This window comes from Mya arenaria, chromosome 1 (genome assembly GCF_026914265.1).
Source record: "Mya arenaria isolate MELC-2E11 chromosome 1, ASM2691426v1".
Lineage (NCBI taxonomy): Eukaryota > Metazoa > Mollusca > Bivalvia > Myida > Myidae > Mya > Mya arenaria.
The window spans coordinates 56008043-56024822 of NC_069122.1; the positions used below are offsets into that span (position 1 = coordinate 56008043).

Consider the following 16780-nt stretch of genomic DNA (forward strand, 5'->3'; position numbering starts at 1 on the left):
GCACTTTAAAGTATACCAAAGGCCAAATTTAGCATTCAGCTATTAGTTCAAACACTTGTTTCATTTGTGGATACGGTAGATAAAATTATGCGTTAACACAACAAGATCTTACCTCTGGCAAAGAAAAACAACTGCATAATTGTCTGTTTAGTTATCACTTTTTGAGCTATATCCGTTGTCCGTTCCCACACAGTGATGATGATGATGATGATGATGATGATGATGATGATGATGATGATGATGGTGGTGGTGGTGGTGGTGGTGGTTGTGGTGATGATGATTTTTATGATGAGGAGGAGGAGAAGCGGAGGAGGAGGAGGAGCAGGAGGTTGGTAAATTGTGACGGAAAGAAGTAGCAAGATTACTTATCGAGAAATAAAACATAGCTAATATTTTTTGGTCACATGATGATCATGATGACGATAATGATGGTGATGGTAGTGGTGGTGGTGGCGATGGTGGTGATGAGGAGAAGGAAGAGGAGGAGGAGAAGGAAGAGAAGGCCGGGTGGAGGTTGATGATGATGATGATGATGATGGTGATGATGATGATGATGATGATGATGATGATGATGATGATGATGATGATGATGATGGTGATGATGATGATGATGATGATGATGATGATGATGATGATGAAGATGATGATGATGGTGATGGTGGTGGTGGTGGTGGTGGTGGTGATGATGATGACGATGATGATGATGATGATGATGATGATGATGATGATGATGATGATGATGATGATGATGATGATGATGGTGGTGGTGGTGGTGGTGGTGGTGGTGGTGGTGATGATGATGATGATGATGATGATGATGATGATGATGATGATGATGATGATGATGAAGATGATGATGATGATGCATGGCCTTTGTCGGGGATTCCGGAATCATCGTTTGGCACACGCAGTAAGCTACTCGAAATGTTGTTCATTCATTAGAAGTATCTGAGCATGCAAACGACTATTTTAGTAAAGTTGTCAATATTAGATACTTCCGCTCCATGTTCAGGGAGTCCGCGATTCCCAAGTATTTCATTGGACATATATCGATACAACTAAGAAAGTAATTCCGGACCACTACGGCTCTTCAACAGTAAATCGCAAAAAAAAAGATTATTGTTTATTTCCTTATTGATTTGTGTCGGGTTTTTACTCCATATCATCAGCTTTTTAAATAATATGCACATTTTGGTAAACAAATATTAAAGCCGACGTGAAACCTGCATTAAACCATTTAAGCCTTGAACGTTGTTTGTAAACAACTTGAATCGTCAGCCAACCAAAAACGAACAGACATCGGAAAAACTCGCTATAGCGGTATAGTGTTTATCGGAAAGTTAACAACGATAAAAATAGCTCACGGAAAATTGCGAACTTTAACTATTAACACGGCGATCGATTCGACTCTGTTCATTATTATACTCTGGCTTGTATCGTGTAGCTGGGTTAAGTAGAACACGGACAAAACTTAACATATTTTAAGATATTTCAGAACTTTTGGGTACACGATCAGAGGTGAAAATGGATGAAGATTGTTATACGATCAATACAGCGTGTGTTGTTGCAGATTATATGAATTACAAGATTCATCAACATGGATTTACATGGCAAACTTCGCCGACAAGAAACACTCACGAAAACAAAGTAACTAGCACAGTGCGGGCGCTATGTCGAGAGTTTGAACAAAAGTATGAAAAGCATTTCGACGAAATGTGTCGGACTTGTGCGTCTGTAGAAACGAATTCTGACAGTTACATGAACATTTTAAGTGAACTAGTTGACGGCGAGCTTAATTGGGGTCGTGTAATAGCCATATTTGCATTTGCCGGAGCGTTGGCAGTTTATAGGCTAGAAAAGGGACACGAAAAGGATGTCGATATGATCCGAGAATGGACGTGCTCCTTTATGCATAAACATGTAGATGAGTGGATCGCGAAGGAAGGCGGATGGGTAAGATATCATTAACATTCTGTGCATTATTTTGTAATGATCAAACAGGTGCGCCGAGCAGAGCTAATAACTGGCAGGTAATGGTTGTCGAATGTCGGTCGCAGGTAAAATGAGCGTGTTCGATTCGTTGTGCGGAGTAGTCCGATGAACATTTATTTGAGATTATTTAATAGTATCGCATTTTAGTGAAATCATTTAGTAATTAAAACAGACGAAAAATTTAGAGATATGTTGTCACAGTTGACAGAAATGAATGCATTTTACATAAAAACTGCATACATTCTAGTTAAATATTTAAGTATTATTATAATGAAAAATTAGACTCCCCAAGTTATTTTCTTTTGGGATACTGGTATTACAAATTTTTGTTTTGATGTCTAGGATTTTAATGTCTTAATAACTGTTCGTGTATTTTTAACATTTCAAATCTATTGACTTTGTTTTGTAAGAAAAGGGTGAATATAAGAATAAAATTGCAGGGTATTTTGTTAAGAATTTTTTAAGAATAATGATATTTATTGGTACAAAAGAACAGATAGTTGTGGTTAAACGATATTTAAAACCCTAGGTTGGCCAAATACCAATGCTTCAGAAATCTGCCGATATGTAACAATGTATTGTTCACTATTGTTATGCATGAATAATGGATTCATTCCATGGTGCCAAGGTTCAACATAGGTAATGTTACAGGAATGTTTGCCAAATCTGATGTTTACTGCCATAAGTACTTATCGACTTACTTAAATACTGAAATATTCTGAGTGGTATTATATTCTTCAAGGAATTTGAACCAACGCGTTTTTGAAAATTGACAATTAAGTCAATTAAAAATAACCGAACTACGGTCTAGAATTTGAATCAAAGATCAGTACCTAGCTGTGTTCATGTCATTGTTCAGATGAAGACAAGTTTGAGCAATGTCCACATAGTTACAACCATGTATGTGTCCCAATAACCTATTGCCCCAGATTCCAGCCTTATGCCGTAACTTCTTTTTTCAAAGTTTAAAATCAAAGATGAAGTAAGACACTCGTGCCCCATAATTCAATAATTGTATGATAAAAAATACACAAACGAAACATTGACGTGCGATGTCTCCTAACTGTGTCACTGTCATGCAGTGTCATACATTTTAATACGGGTAGCTCTTGTTAAAGGAGTGTTAGTTCAATTAATAGAATGAAATTAAACATAGTATATTATTACGTGGCGATGACTTGTAGGTGGGTGAAAAAGTAGACCGACGAAACGCCAGTCAAAGCATGGTATTTAAATGTTCGATCTTCAAGTACAATAAATCGGAGAGATAACAGTCCCTGATAAAGGAGACTATTGATAGATCCATCTGTACAAGTACTGTGTACGTCTTTTTGAACTTGGTGAACTTAATTTGGCCATCCTGTGAATGATTTCATATTCATGATTATGAATAAGATCTGGTATTTCATTATACATTTATTTATTTCTAAAGTACAAAAGTACACCCATAAGCAGACTAGGACTATGAGCACGTGATCGAACTAGACTGTGCTAAATTTCGTAATTCTTCGTGACACTCTGTGCCCATGAGCCGTTCGTCACACCTTAAGTACCGTATGATAATGATGTTAATCAGGACAATTACAGAAATGTTTAAAGTATGTAGACAGTTTTGACATAAGTGTATAAAGTGCACTTGCAAAGCTAGATAGATACAGGATGTTCCTTATTAATAATTTTGCGACGTATTCGATTGTATTGGCCGATGAGCATGTTTTACGTCTTTATTGACGTACATAGATACATGTTGAATAAATTGATTAATGATAAATCACTTAAGAGATATGAGTGTTAAAGTACATTGAATGACATTTGTTAAAATACGGAAGATTTTTATCTAAACATTTGTTATAAACATACATTTCCCTATGCGAGGAAGAGTTTCGGTAGAGATTGTTAAACATCGTTTAGTGGTTGATTCCCGACATTGTCATGATACATACATAAGTGCCAGTAATGCTGTATGCCTTTTATCCATGTTAGTCAGTGTTTTATTTTGCGGAAACCGTAGGCCGTTATGAAATGTCTAGTCAGTATATGAGGCATAAATAAAATATGAGGAAAATTGTGCACGCAGGTATTTTTATTTAGCCACAAATCGATTCAGCAAACCTGTTCATGACGTTCGAAAACCATTACCTGTGTTCAATGAAGCAGAAACTTCATTGTTTCAAGTTGGGTTTAGCCTGGCCAAGTTGTTTTCCTTCATTTATAACGTATACTATTGAATGTTGAGCAAAGTTACCGAAGTTGGTGTATTTGCCCCGGCGGAAAACTACATCATATGAACCTAGCTTTAAAGATGAAATGAAACCCTGATAAAATAAACTCGACACATTATTGATTTTGCAAGAATGTTTAGTTACATTTCATTTGAGGCGTTGCGAAATTTCAAAGTTACACATGAAGATAAAGGATGTGATATTTAGTAGTAAAGTCTTAATTGTTTTCTAAGTCTTTGTTCGATTTGTCTCATTTCAGAAGGAACTTGTCAAGTTCTACGAACGTCCGCAAGAGGAAAAGAAGAACGGAGGATGGGGGTCGTTAATCGTCGGGGCGCTAGGGGCCGTCTGTCTGGGGGCACTGATCGTCAACAGGAGCTAAAAAGGAGTCATGGGCTACCAGGTCCAAATTTAGACACAACGCCTTTAACAATTTGCATTGGCCCAAAATTGTGCTTAATGGACGCAAAGGCCAAAGATTGTGCTTAATGGACGCAAAGGCCAAAGATTGTGCTTCTCTACGCTCTCTTCGGAACAATGGTTAGGCTTAGACTTTGACTTCGAATGCTTTTAAACTATGACCATTAAGAGGTTTCTAAGCTGAATAGAACTAGCAACGGCGTTCGCATTCGGATAGATATCTGGTTTGGGAAAGTGTGTGCGAAACACACACGGTCTGCCAGTATCAAGTTTGGAGGGATAAAGATCTGCGCTCCGCTAACGAATACATTTTGTGTCGTCATGAGACTCAGACGTGATGTCGTCGTTAAAACCAAACAATAGACGGATAGCACCAAGGTATTCACAAGAGGTTGCTGAATAATCAGAATACGACAATAACAATAGAAAGAAAAAGACCAAAAACTATGTTAAAATGAAGAAAACTTGAATAAAATAATATACAAGACAAGGCTGTTATTAATATATGAAGAATAGAAAGGAAATTAGTAAGACTTGTAAGGCAGCTTAAATCCGATCGTGTGTATTATGAAATATGTATCATATTTATTTTAATGATTCTTTATTTCTAATTTTAAATAAGATTTTAAGTGCTGCAGTTATTAAAGGCAAGTTATTTTATTTATAAAACAACATAACAAAATTGGAAATCCAAAATGAAGTCAATTTGCTTGAAGTGGTTCTAGTCACCATACTTTCATGCCATCACTATGTAAGTATTGTAATCATATGAAGTGCTTATTGTACAAAGTTTCATGATTGTACCCACTTGTGTTTTAGATGGCTTGTCTGATAAATCACTCATGAGGTTATATTTTTCCAGTAAAAACCGCGCTGTTACAGAATGATTCATTCCCTTCGCGGATTTCCATAGAAACATATGGCTCTTAATCTTTGAACATGTAGATCCTGGTGCGTCGAAATGTTATCCAAGTCGATCTACTTGTTTTGTTGGGGTTTTAGCTGTAATTATGGTATTTTTCGGAATATAATAACCAATTTTAATTGACGAAACATGTTCATTAAAGGGACTCGTTCACGTTTGTAGGGTCAGACATCGAAAATAATATGTCCAAAAAAAACAATAACCAAAAGTTTTTTTTATTGTGAAAAAACATCATCGAAAGTAAACATTACTGCTCTATTGATAATCATGTAATGGAAAATGATCTTTTTGCCGAATTGCGTAGTAACGTTTTTAAAAATTGAATAATTTTAGGTTTTATTTCAAATGAGTGCTGTATATGTATATATCTGTCAGTTGCTGTTAATAAAAGAAAGTAAAATATCTCAATTACAACAAATCTACAAACGCCGTTTCCAACATAAAGTGTGTGAGTGATTACCTAATGAAACGAAATTAATTTATTTTTATTTACTTTCCCTTTTTAAATTTTCCAAGAAAATCTACGTCTTGCAAACGTACATGTACACTTAACCAATATATTTCGCCCACGTACAGATATTTATATTGCTTAAGTTTCTATCAGACCTTTTGGCTGAGCTGTTAGATAATTCAACCACAACTATGCGGTTATCCCTGTCAAAACAGCGTAGGTGCAAAAGCATGTAGCAGGGAAATGATTGCCAGGTTTAACCAAATATCGATATGAGTTTATGCATGCAACTTGTCAATAATTTTTTTGATCATTGATATCAAGTTCATTTCAGATAAAATGGTGTTCAATCTAATTTACTGCGCAGTGGTTTGAAGAAATTAAGCATAAATTTGTATTCATAAATAACTCTGTTTTTTTACCGAAATATAAAACAGCTGTACTGATTTTTTTAATCTCTCTCAAGTTACAAATATGAATTTGAATCCGGGGGTTCTTTTGTGATACACGAAACACGCAAAACGGCTGCAGCTAGTTCCCCTTTCCATCATTAGTGGCAGGAAGTTTGATATTTGAAACTGGCAAACAATGTGAATGAGTTGTTTAAACTGCATGAATCATTCTTTAGTATCTAGAAGGTTACAATTCAAGTTTTCCTTACTTGGAGAGAATGGTATCATTACTCATGCAGTCTTTCTACTTAATGTTATGTTCGCTGTATTTATTTTTAAACTCTTAACATGCACGAGCACCCAATAGAGTAAATACTATGGTGAAACTGAATTTCATTGCATGAAAGCTTATGTAATAATATGCAATTTCTTTTCATAAGTAACTATATACGAACTAAGTTTGATATAGGTAAAAAAGCTTACCTGAGTGATTTTATATATGTGTATATAACATAATTGCGACATCATTTGACATTACTTTCTTTGTAAATAGTCATTCAAGTATTTTATTGTGTGAATTGTTAATGATATTTGTTATATTAAAAATAAAATGTGAATATTACTTTGTATGTTTGTTTTTGCAACAGTATTGTGCAAAATGGTTCGACTTCTTCGACGAACTTGTTTTTAGCTCAAGCTTCGAGGTTATAATTGATGTAGATGTCGGCGTCGTGCAAATAATTTAACCTTGGCCATAACTCAAAAACAGTTCAAGATATTCTAACGAAACTTGGCACACAAGTTGCCAGAGACATGCCTGTAGAATATTCTAGGGTTCCGTAGTAAGGACACTTAAGTCCCTTTAAGACCCCTTTTTATAGAAAAGGCATGTCTGAAGTGTTTATGCGCTTAGGGCCGTGTGTCTGGGGGCACTGATCGTCAACAGGAGCAAAAAAGGGGACAAAGGTCGCCAGGTCCAAACTCGGACACAACGCCTTTAACAATGGGCTTACTGAATCATACACGGGCTCTAAATCTTGCTTAATAAACGCAACGACCCAAAACTGTGCTTCTTAACGATCTCTTCAGAACATTGGTTAGACTTAGACAAAGAAATTGATTTCTTTGAAACATGCGAGTGGAAATAGGTCCCTTAGCTGATCAGAACGAGCAACGGCGTTCTCATTCGTGTAGATATCTAATTTGGGCAAGTGTGTAAGAAACAGAATTGTATGGAAAGCCATACGTCTTCCATGAAATGGTGTCTGTCAGTAGTAGCAGCAGCAGCAGTACCAGTAGTATTTGTAGTGTGTTTAATTTGCGCACAGCAAATAAACACAATGTGCAAGTATTGATTATGTGCTAAATATAACAAGACATTCAGTGTCAACAGTCTGTTGACTCGACCTTTTTCTATGAGAGCTTATGTAATATCGTTTGCATTTTTGCAAAATGTTAATCAGTAATTCTATACACGATCTAAGTTTGACTTATGTAAATAAAACCGTATTCAACATACTGCGCAGTAATGTAACGTTTAAACACTTACCTGCGTGAATTTGATATATGGTGTAAACCTAATGCCACACCATTTGAAATATTTTTTTGTAAATAGTCATGCAAGAAGTTTTGAGTACTTTAGCCCCCTCTAAAATTGTTAATATTTCAGACTTAAATGTCTCAATCTTTCCTTTGGGACGACTTCAAGCCCGAACTAACCCATTAAAACAATGTATTAATCGTATTCTTTGTGAAGGGAGCGTACGTTCTTTAAGGCACTTCCAAAGTGCGCCCTCACGCGAAATCCTGATCTAATTTTTTAATTAGATGTGCGTTTGATTTCGTAAAAAGTTTGGGTGAATTGCTCGACTTTTCGACAGAATCGTTTTTAGCTCGTCGCAATGCTTTTGATATCGGTGTCAGTGTCGTGCAGACACTTTAACTCTGGCCATAACTCAAAAACAGATCACGATATTCAAACGACACCTGGCATATAGAGACATACCTGTAGAATCTTCTGGGTTTTATCAATCGGAACACCTCAACCATTATCCAACAGATATATCCGGAAGCTTGCCGGAGATGGCCGATTTGTTACGATTTGGGTTCTGTAATAGGAACACCTCGCCCATTGTCCAACAGATATACCCGGAAGCTTGCCGGAGATGGCCGATTTGCTACGATTGGGGTTCTGTAGTAGGAACACTTCAACCGTTATCCAACAGATATACCCGGAAACTTGCCGGAGATGGCCGATTTGTTACGATTGGGGTTCTGTAGTAGGAACACCTCGCCCATTGTCCAACAGATATACCCGGAAACTTGCCGGAGATGGCCGATTTGTTACGATTGGCGTTCTGTAGTAGGAACACCTCGCCCATTATCCAACAGATATATCCGGAAGCTGGCCGGAGATGGCCGATTTGTTACGATTGGTGTTCTGTAGTAGGAACACCTCGCCCATTATCCAACAGATATATCCGGAAGCTTGCCGGAGATGGCCGATTTGTTACGATTTGGGTTCTGTAGTAGGAACACCTCGCCCATTATCCAACAGATATATCCGGAAGCTTGCCGGAGATGGCCGATTTGTTACGATTGGTGTTCTGTAGTAGGAACACCTCGCCCATTATCCAACAGATATATCCGGAAGCTTGCCGGAGATGGCCGATTTGTTACGATTTGGGTTCTGTAGTAGGAACACCTCGCCCATTACTCAACAGATATACCCGGAAGCTTGCCGGAGATGGCCGATTTGTTACGATTGGTGTTCTGTAGTAGGAACACCTCGCCCATTATCCAACAGATATATCCGGAAGCTTGCCGGAGATGGCCGATTTGTTACGATTGGTGTTCTGTAGTAGGAACACCTCGCCCATTATCCAACAGATATATCCGGAAGCTTGCCGGAGATGGCCGATTTGTTACGATTTGGGTTCTGTAGTAGGAACACCTCGCCTATTACTCAACAGATATACCCGGAAGCTTGCCGGAGATGGCCGATTTGTTACGATTGGGGTTCTGTAGCAGGAACACACAAGTCTCTTTTTCTGTAGAAACGGTATGACAGAAATTTCACTTGCGGGTTTGTGCTATGTTTTAGAAGTACGATGAAGTGGTACGCATTGTTCGGTAATGCTTGCCTCTTAACAGCACATATTTTAGCCGGATTAAGGATATTGTTATTTCTGTGCATGCCGATCGAACAAGATCTTCAAGTTTTGTTCAATTTTGATTTGAACAGCATCGAGTGGCAGAAGATTCCACATATTAACAGCACGGAAAAATTGACCTAGGGTGACCTTGGCTTCTCTGTCTAGTTTTTGACTCTGAAAAAAATGACCGCACTTGTCAATTTGAAAGTTTTTATAGCAGCAGCTTGGTAAATCTTTCACAGCACGAAGATCTTTGGTACATGAAACAAGAATGCTGGTAGCCTCTGTAGTCTGTCAATTGAGAGTCAATATTTAGCGAATTCCAAAATGTGGTCTTACCATCTCACATCACAACATGCTTGTCCATAACACTGAAGGAATTCCTGATTAATGACAGAATAATGTTTGCTTTGTGTCATTTCTTGCAAATACATGTATTAAAGTTTGATGAATTTCATGTCCCTTTCACACACCCCCCCCCCTCCCCCACTATATAGCAATTATCAAAAACATTTTAAAGTTCTCTTCCTTGCACGGAGTATTCGTTTTCAGGATGTTTGTGCCCACAGTAAATAACTGCACCCATTCACATTGAACGGCAGGTTCTTATCTCCAGAAAAAATAGACAAACTATCATACAACTTGAGCGAAACTGCACTGTACTGCAGACAATGTCTGGCACACCATTCACGTAGATGATAAACATTAAACGTCCAAGGAAACTTCGCTTGGGAACGCTATTCTCCAAAAAAAAATCGGAGCCAATGTACTGCCTTTCATAGACACATACTTCATTTGTTAGAAAGTCCACCAACCAAGCTTACATCAATGAATGCCCTGTGACGAAACAAAAAGATGAAACTTGGTCGAATGCTTTGGTTATGTCTAGATAAATTGTAATCCAACTCACCCAATCAGCAATGAACTCACACGAGTCAATCAGTACACGAGTAAAAGCTGAAGGTGACATAACCCACATGCGTTGAAAGGGCCATATCTCTGACTTTAATAATCATCGAGTTATTCACCTTGTTCGACTGACAGAAAAACCAACATACGAGCGTTGCCGGTGTTCAACCCACGGTGTTCTGGTTTATATAGCATAATCAATGGTAAACATATTTTAAACTAATCGAAAGATTTTGAAACAAATTATGACAATAGTATACCAAGCATTCTCGTTGGCTCGATGTTACGTCAGAGTGTGGCGTACAATATGCTGGGCTAGATCGCATAAAGCTAATCTCGGATATATGCGTTACGTGTGCGTTACGCTAATGGCGGTACTTGTGCGTTACGCTATATGCGGTACGTGTGCGTTACGCTATATATGGTACGTGTACGTTACGCTATTTGTGGTACGTGAACGTAACGCATATAGCTAGTGACAAGGTAAGCGTGAGCTATATGTGTAACAGTGGGGAACTTTCACACATGTATACAGCTCACGCCTTGATGTGTTTAGAGAGCCGGGATTCCCGGGGAAGACGCTCTGTCCCGGGCTCGGTGACCACAAACTTAACTCAAATGCCCACAGGACGCCAGGAAACTATATACAATTATAGCATTATCATAATTTTTATTTGCTTTTATTATGTAAAATGTAAAAGTATTCAATGTTTTAAGTTCAAATGTGTATACTAATTTCAAACTATATACATGCAATTTCTCACGCCAACTTAAATAAATAAATAATGTTTGTAAGGTATTTTAACAAAAATGTTCAAAAGAATATTTGTCATAGCCTGAACGATTGATCTTTTGATATGTATTACATTTTTGGGCAAATATCCAGCAAATTTTGCCAATAATTGAAATTGTCTATGTTGACTGATTTGGAAAGTTCTCTAAAGCAGTTTTGCACTAACTCAGGGTGAAGTGACCTAGAAAAGATTTGAATTGGTACAATACTTGACAGGTATTTAAGCCTTTGTCCACGGTTAAAAGGTTATTATATACAAAATAAACTGTTTGTTACGAGCGATCACAGGTAAAAATAGAATTAAATACTAGAATGTCGATAATCGGATGACGTTTTTGAGTCACTGAAAATGTACTATTAATTAACTGTTGCCGTTGTTGTTGTTGTTGTTGTTGTTGTTGTTGTTGTTGATTTTATTGTTTTTGTTGGTGGTTTTCCATCAACACGGGCTGATATGAGTCCCGTCAAAGGCTGTTGCTTCAATATAACCATACCGGACTGTAAACCAGAACTCGCCGGGTTCGAACCAGTAACCCCTACAGTGATACAAAACACATAACAAGGTCGATGCATTATCTTTCTTTGGTAAGTTGTGTCATTTATCCCTATACGCATCAGTCTGTTACTAACTTACTACCGCTTCCCATATGTTTAAGACGCAAGTAACATGATATGCTAGAGTTAAAAGATGGACTGTAACTTATTTAGTGCTTTTGGTGCATTGATCAGAATCGATCTCCGTAAAATAAATGAGTAGAAGATTTCAAAAATCCCCGTGGTCATTTGCCCACACAAAAATGCAAAGACAAAGATTTTATAAAGGACTTAAATTTAGCTTATCAAGATTTGCTAAACAGCATTCTCTTCCTTATTTCAATTTTCTCATTTTCCTCAGTTAACGAATCTAAACAAATGGTTTGTAAGTGACAGGGAAGAAATGGGGAAATCTGTCTTCTCCAGATCGTCATGGCCGATATGGAGAGCCACTTGTGAATGGAAGACAAATCATTGACTCGTTCTAATAAGGAAACCAAATAAAAAGGAGGCTAGAGAAACAGGCTGTGAGCTTCGCGAAATAAAGGAAATTATGTGAGGATGTTAAGTGTTTCTATTTCGGGATGTTTTCTAAACCACAAACTTTTCATTTGATTGTATTACACTTTGTAACAATAATGATTATTTGAGAAGGGTATTGCCTTCTCGTGTTCCTTGGATTGAGATGATAACAAAACTCGAGACGAAATGGTTATTTAATGATAACATAAGAGAAACCCTTCTGCCGCTCATAGGTCACAGATACACCGAAGGAAATAGTACAGACATGCTTTTGAGGACATGAAAGATAGAATAAAATAAGTCCCATCATGTCCGAGTTCAGTGAAGATAAAGAACAAAAACAGGAACTGTGATATCATCATCTACAATGAAGTTTCGGCCGTTTAGTTTATATGTATTAAAGTTATCAGCAAACAAGTCCTATTCAAATGATATCAGAATAATAGAGGGACATCAGGCATCCACCCACATATAGCATTATTGCCAATGGCTCTATGAAATGTCAAGCTTATTGTACCTCGGATACGATGGTTACCTTATATATGCGCTACTGTGCGTCAAAAAAGGACATTGTTCTGGTCAGGTTGATGCCGCCGTCTTTTCTCAGTTTATCCACCTAGACAACCTGCTACCGTAGCATGGTGTCTGTCCACCCGCCAGTCCTTCATTCCGTCCGTCCGTCCGCCCGTCAGTATGGACGTTATTAATCGGTCTTATCTCTTTTGTCTTGTTAAGTGTAGTGTTTTATCTTTCGATTCAATATGTACTGTTTCTTTTTTTGTTTCTTTAATAAAATCGAAATGGCAATATTCTATGTTATATATATGCTTATACTAAAGAAATGCATCCATGTATTTCATTCATGTACATACTACTAAATATAGAAATGTGTCGATCTATTACTGTAGCAGACAGTAAATTTCATCATATTATATAAACCAAAATTCTTCCGAGCCATGCATGTAGCGAGACGATCGTTGCCACAACTTTATACATTGGTTGTGAAATAGCAACTATACAATTTCGATGTATACACCTATTTTGTACCATAAAGTGGTCTTATTTCGATTTACATTAGCTGTTTTGAGCCCATCGATTCCGCGTCTTGTATCATAGACAAAAATCGAACCATACTCGTAAATATAAAGGTTGATCACGAATATATGACTCCTTTAACGTCATTTTATTGAACACAAACTCTTTGTATTCATTCGTTCTCGGGTCTCCAATTAATGGTATATTCAGTAAATAAAGTGTTTTCAATACGAACATTAGCACTATTGTGTTTCATTTATAATCTATGGCAGCTGGAACACGGAGTTACCTAAAAATAGATTATTTTTGTTTATGTTAATTAAATTACAAATACATACAAGAAACGGGAACACAACATAGGCGTAAAAATGCAACGCCTTTCTGCGTTAACAAAATGTACTAAATACTTATACAAAATAAAAGAGTGATTAAAATTGAATACGAGCATATAACCGATCGAAATAGCCTGTTAAGTAGTGTTCCTATTGCGTGGAAGAAAAAACATATATAATATACTAAGGTTTTTATCACAATTATCACAGTCGATTTCGAGGACCGGGTACGGGGGCGAGGGTTGTGGTGTAAGATGTGGAATGGCGATGAAGATGGGAACACATCATAGTTTCTTATCGTAATACTTTAAAACATGTTCTTATCCTATCCTTCTGAAATACTTAAAATGAACGCAATCATTAAAATTTAAGCCCAGGAATTTTGCTGATTTTTTTTAAGGATACAAGTACAGTTCGTCTTCTTGTTAATATATTTGTTTAACAGGCCGATACTGATTGAAACATACCCTTGGACATACCTGTTCATTTGTCAGTTCATACTCAAAAAACCCATTGTATCGTGGCAAGCCTATTGCACTAATAACAATATATCTACAAAACTAAAGTGTTAAGTTTCAAAGTTTCTGCTTGTTTCGACCGCAAATTTTATCTCGATGCCAGATAGGAAATGCCAATACTGTTATTCTAACCTACTAGAGAGTTGGCATTCCAGTAAACTGGTCATTAAAAAATAAAACATACCCGGCATGCAGAACTGACAGAAATTGTACTAATTAATTATATCTGTATTATGGATTTAATTAGAAATATTTAGCTTGCAGACGTCCCTTTATTTGCAATGGTATCTGGTATGTAACTGAGTATTTTCCGAATACTTATGTTTTATACTAGTAATTTCATTTCACGTCAACTTTGGGTGAGAGAGAGAGAGAGAGAGAGAGAGAGAGAGAGAGAGAGAGAGAGAGGGGGGGGGGGGGAGGGAGGGAGGGGGAGGAATTAGGAAGAGAGAGAGGGGGGAATAAGGAAGGGAGAGAGAGGGGGGGGGGGTAATGGAGAAGGGAAATGAAGGAGGGAACGAAGAGGGGAGGGTAAGAGAGAATGAGGGGGGGGGGGGGTAGTTCTGAGAGCCGGTCCGCCAGTTCTATTTAACGATGCACTCTAACTCCCAAATAAGAATGACCACTATTAATGTAATTGTTTTAAAACATTAAAACGGATGACTATATGTAAAAAACAATGGTTCTTATGAAGGATACCAAGTTTTATTTAGGAAAGGTGCAAAAACACGGTATTTCTACCTTATGGGACGATAGTAGATCACAGTAAATATTTTAGAACTCACCAAATATTTAAGTATTTTGCTTTTTCATCTATTAAATACACAGTTACAAACTTATCAGTAATTAATATTTTCTATAAATGCATTTTTAGTTAGTAGTTAAAGGTTTTCCAGTCAGAACTTATGGTCGTTATATATGTGTATGTACTGATGTTGAATAAGAGTGTCACTTTAAAAACTCATCCAAGATTTGAAATCCTTGGTGATTGTTTGTCTTAATAAGAAATACGATGTTTAAACTGCAGATTTCTATTACAATGTCATATTTTAAGACAATGTTTTCTGGATTTTTTTTTCATCGAAATTGCGTAAGTTGTTAGTTGTTGGATTTATTGATGTGGTTCTGTTTTCCGTTCGTTTCCGTCAGTATACTTGTAAATATTCTAAAAAAAAATATTATGATCTATGTTTTATTATTGCGCATTTTGTGAGCGAAAAATGTATATGAATGACAAAAATGATAATAACTTAAGTATCGAAATATACATGTAAAATATTGCAGTTCAATTGTTAAGTCATGGAGGGTGTGTGATTGGGGGGGGGGGCGGGGGGGTAACAATCGTATTCACAAGTGGATCACTTGACGACGTGATTTAATGTGGGTTTTGACCATATTTGTATTTATTTTTATTTATAAATACAGTCACTTATCGGTATATTCCATTTCTTAACGTCCAAATATCATTTGAAAACACATATTTTTCCTCCAAAGTTCAACTTATGATTATTCACAATAAGTCAGAATAGTTTCTCAGTCACCACCGCAACAGATTTCCCCGAAGAAAAACTGTGACATGTTTTAGCCGAAACCTCCTTTTAAAAGTACGTATATTTGAAATTGAGACTAACTGAGTTTTCCTGCATTTGATGGTAATTGTATTTATGACAAGCTTATCAGATTTTAACTTAGTTGTATACCATTTTAAGTACGGGATTTCCATTGGTATGATCTGTTTCAGTATTTTGAATTTTGACCTTGTTCCCACGTTCAAATCAAACTTTAGCGCGCACAGTGCTGGGACACAATTTTAATGACGTCGTTTCCGACATGACGTTATGTTCGAATACAACTTGGAGTGTTTTTCTTAAAAACTACAGTAAATGTCATTTTATATCCTATTAAGGCATATAACGAAAAGTTCACCTCATGAACACTTAACGAGAATATTTCACTCGTGGTTATGTGACTCGTGAAACATAACTGTTGTTGACGACTCGGTGAAATATACGATCTTACACTGGAAAAACAAGTATCCAGTATTTAACATGATCTTATGAAGATGAAGGTTTATTAATTATTGACTACTTGGGCCAAAAACACATGAATGAAAATCACCCGCGCCCCCCTATTCCTGTTTTTATTGTTTCTGTTGCACCAGTCAATTGTCCCCCCCCCCACAAGGTCCGGGGTATACCGGAGAGAGCCGGGAAAATGGGCCGTGTTTTTACCTTTCAGGTGGCCCGGTGATTGTGGTGGTTTTGTCTTCGCGCAAAATATTGCGGGGAATTTGCCTAGGGCGTGGGGGCATTTGGTGGGGATTGACCCCACAGGGCGGACATTTTACCCGGGGTTGGCTGGACCGAAAGTCAAAGTCCCCCCTGGGGTGCGTGGTTACAATTGACTGGTGCATGAGAAACCCACAAAGATATGTGTTATTGATATAAGTCACAAGTTAACTTCTTCTCAAAATGAAAACTAATTCATTTTCCTCGATGCATGAGAAGATTTTCATACCCATACACGGTTGATACAAAATTAACACATTGGCTCGAGATGAAGGGCAAAACCTTTTTACAA

General features: G+C 37.1%; 1 protein-coding gene across 1 annotated transcript; it reads left to right on the forward strand.

Annotated features, from left to right (window-relative positions):
- The first annotated feature begins 1404 nt into the window (after window positions 1-1404).
- On the forward strand, window positions 1405-7024 carry LOC128232659 (bcl-2-like protein 2). The gene is made up of 2 exons (XM_052946352.1): window positions 1405-1953; window positions 4474-7024. The coding sequence occupies exons 1-2, from the start codon at window positions 1525-1527 to the stop codon at window positions 4594-4596; spliced, it is 552 nt and encodes a 183-aa protein (XP_052802312.1). The 5' UTR covers window positions 1405-1524; the 3' UTR covers window positions 4597-7024.
- Window positions 7025-16780: the final 9756 nt, after the last annotated feature.

Coding starts and splice junctions, on each gene's coding strand:
- LOC128232659 (XM_052946352.1), top strand. CDS start 1,525: ATGGATGAAGATTGTTATACGATCAATACAGCGTGTGTTGTTGCAGAT. Junction 1,954..4,473: donor TCGCGAAGGAAGGCGGATGG/GTAAGATATCAT, acceptor GTCTCATTTCAG/AAGGAACTTGTCAAGTTCTA.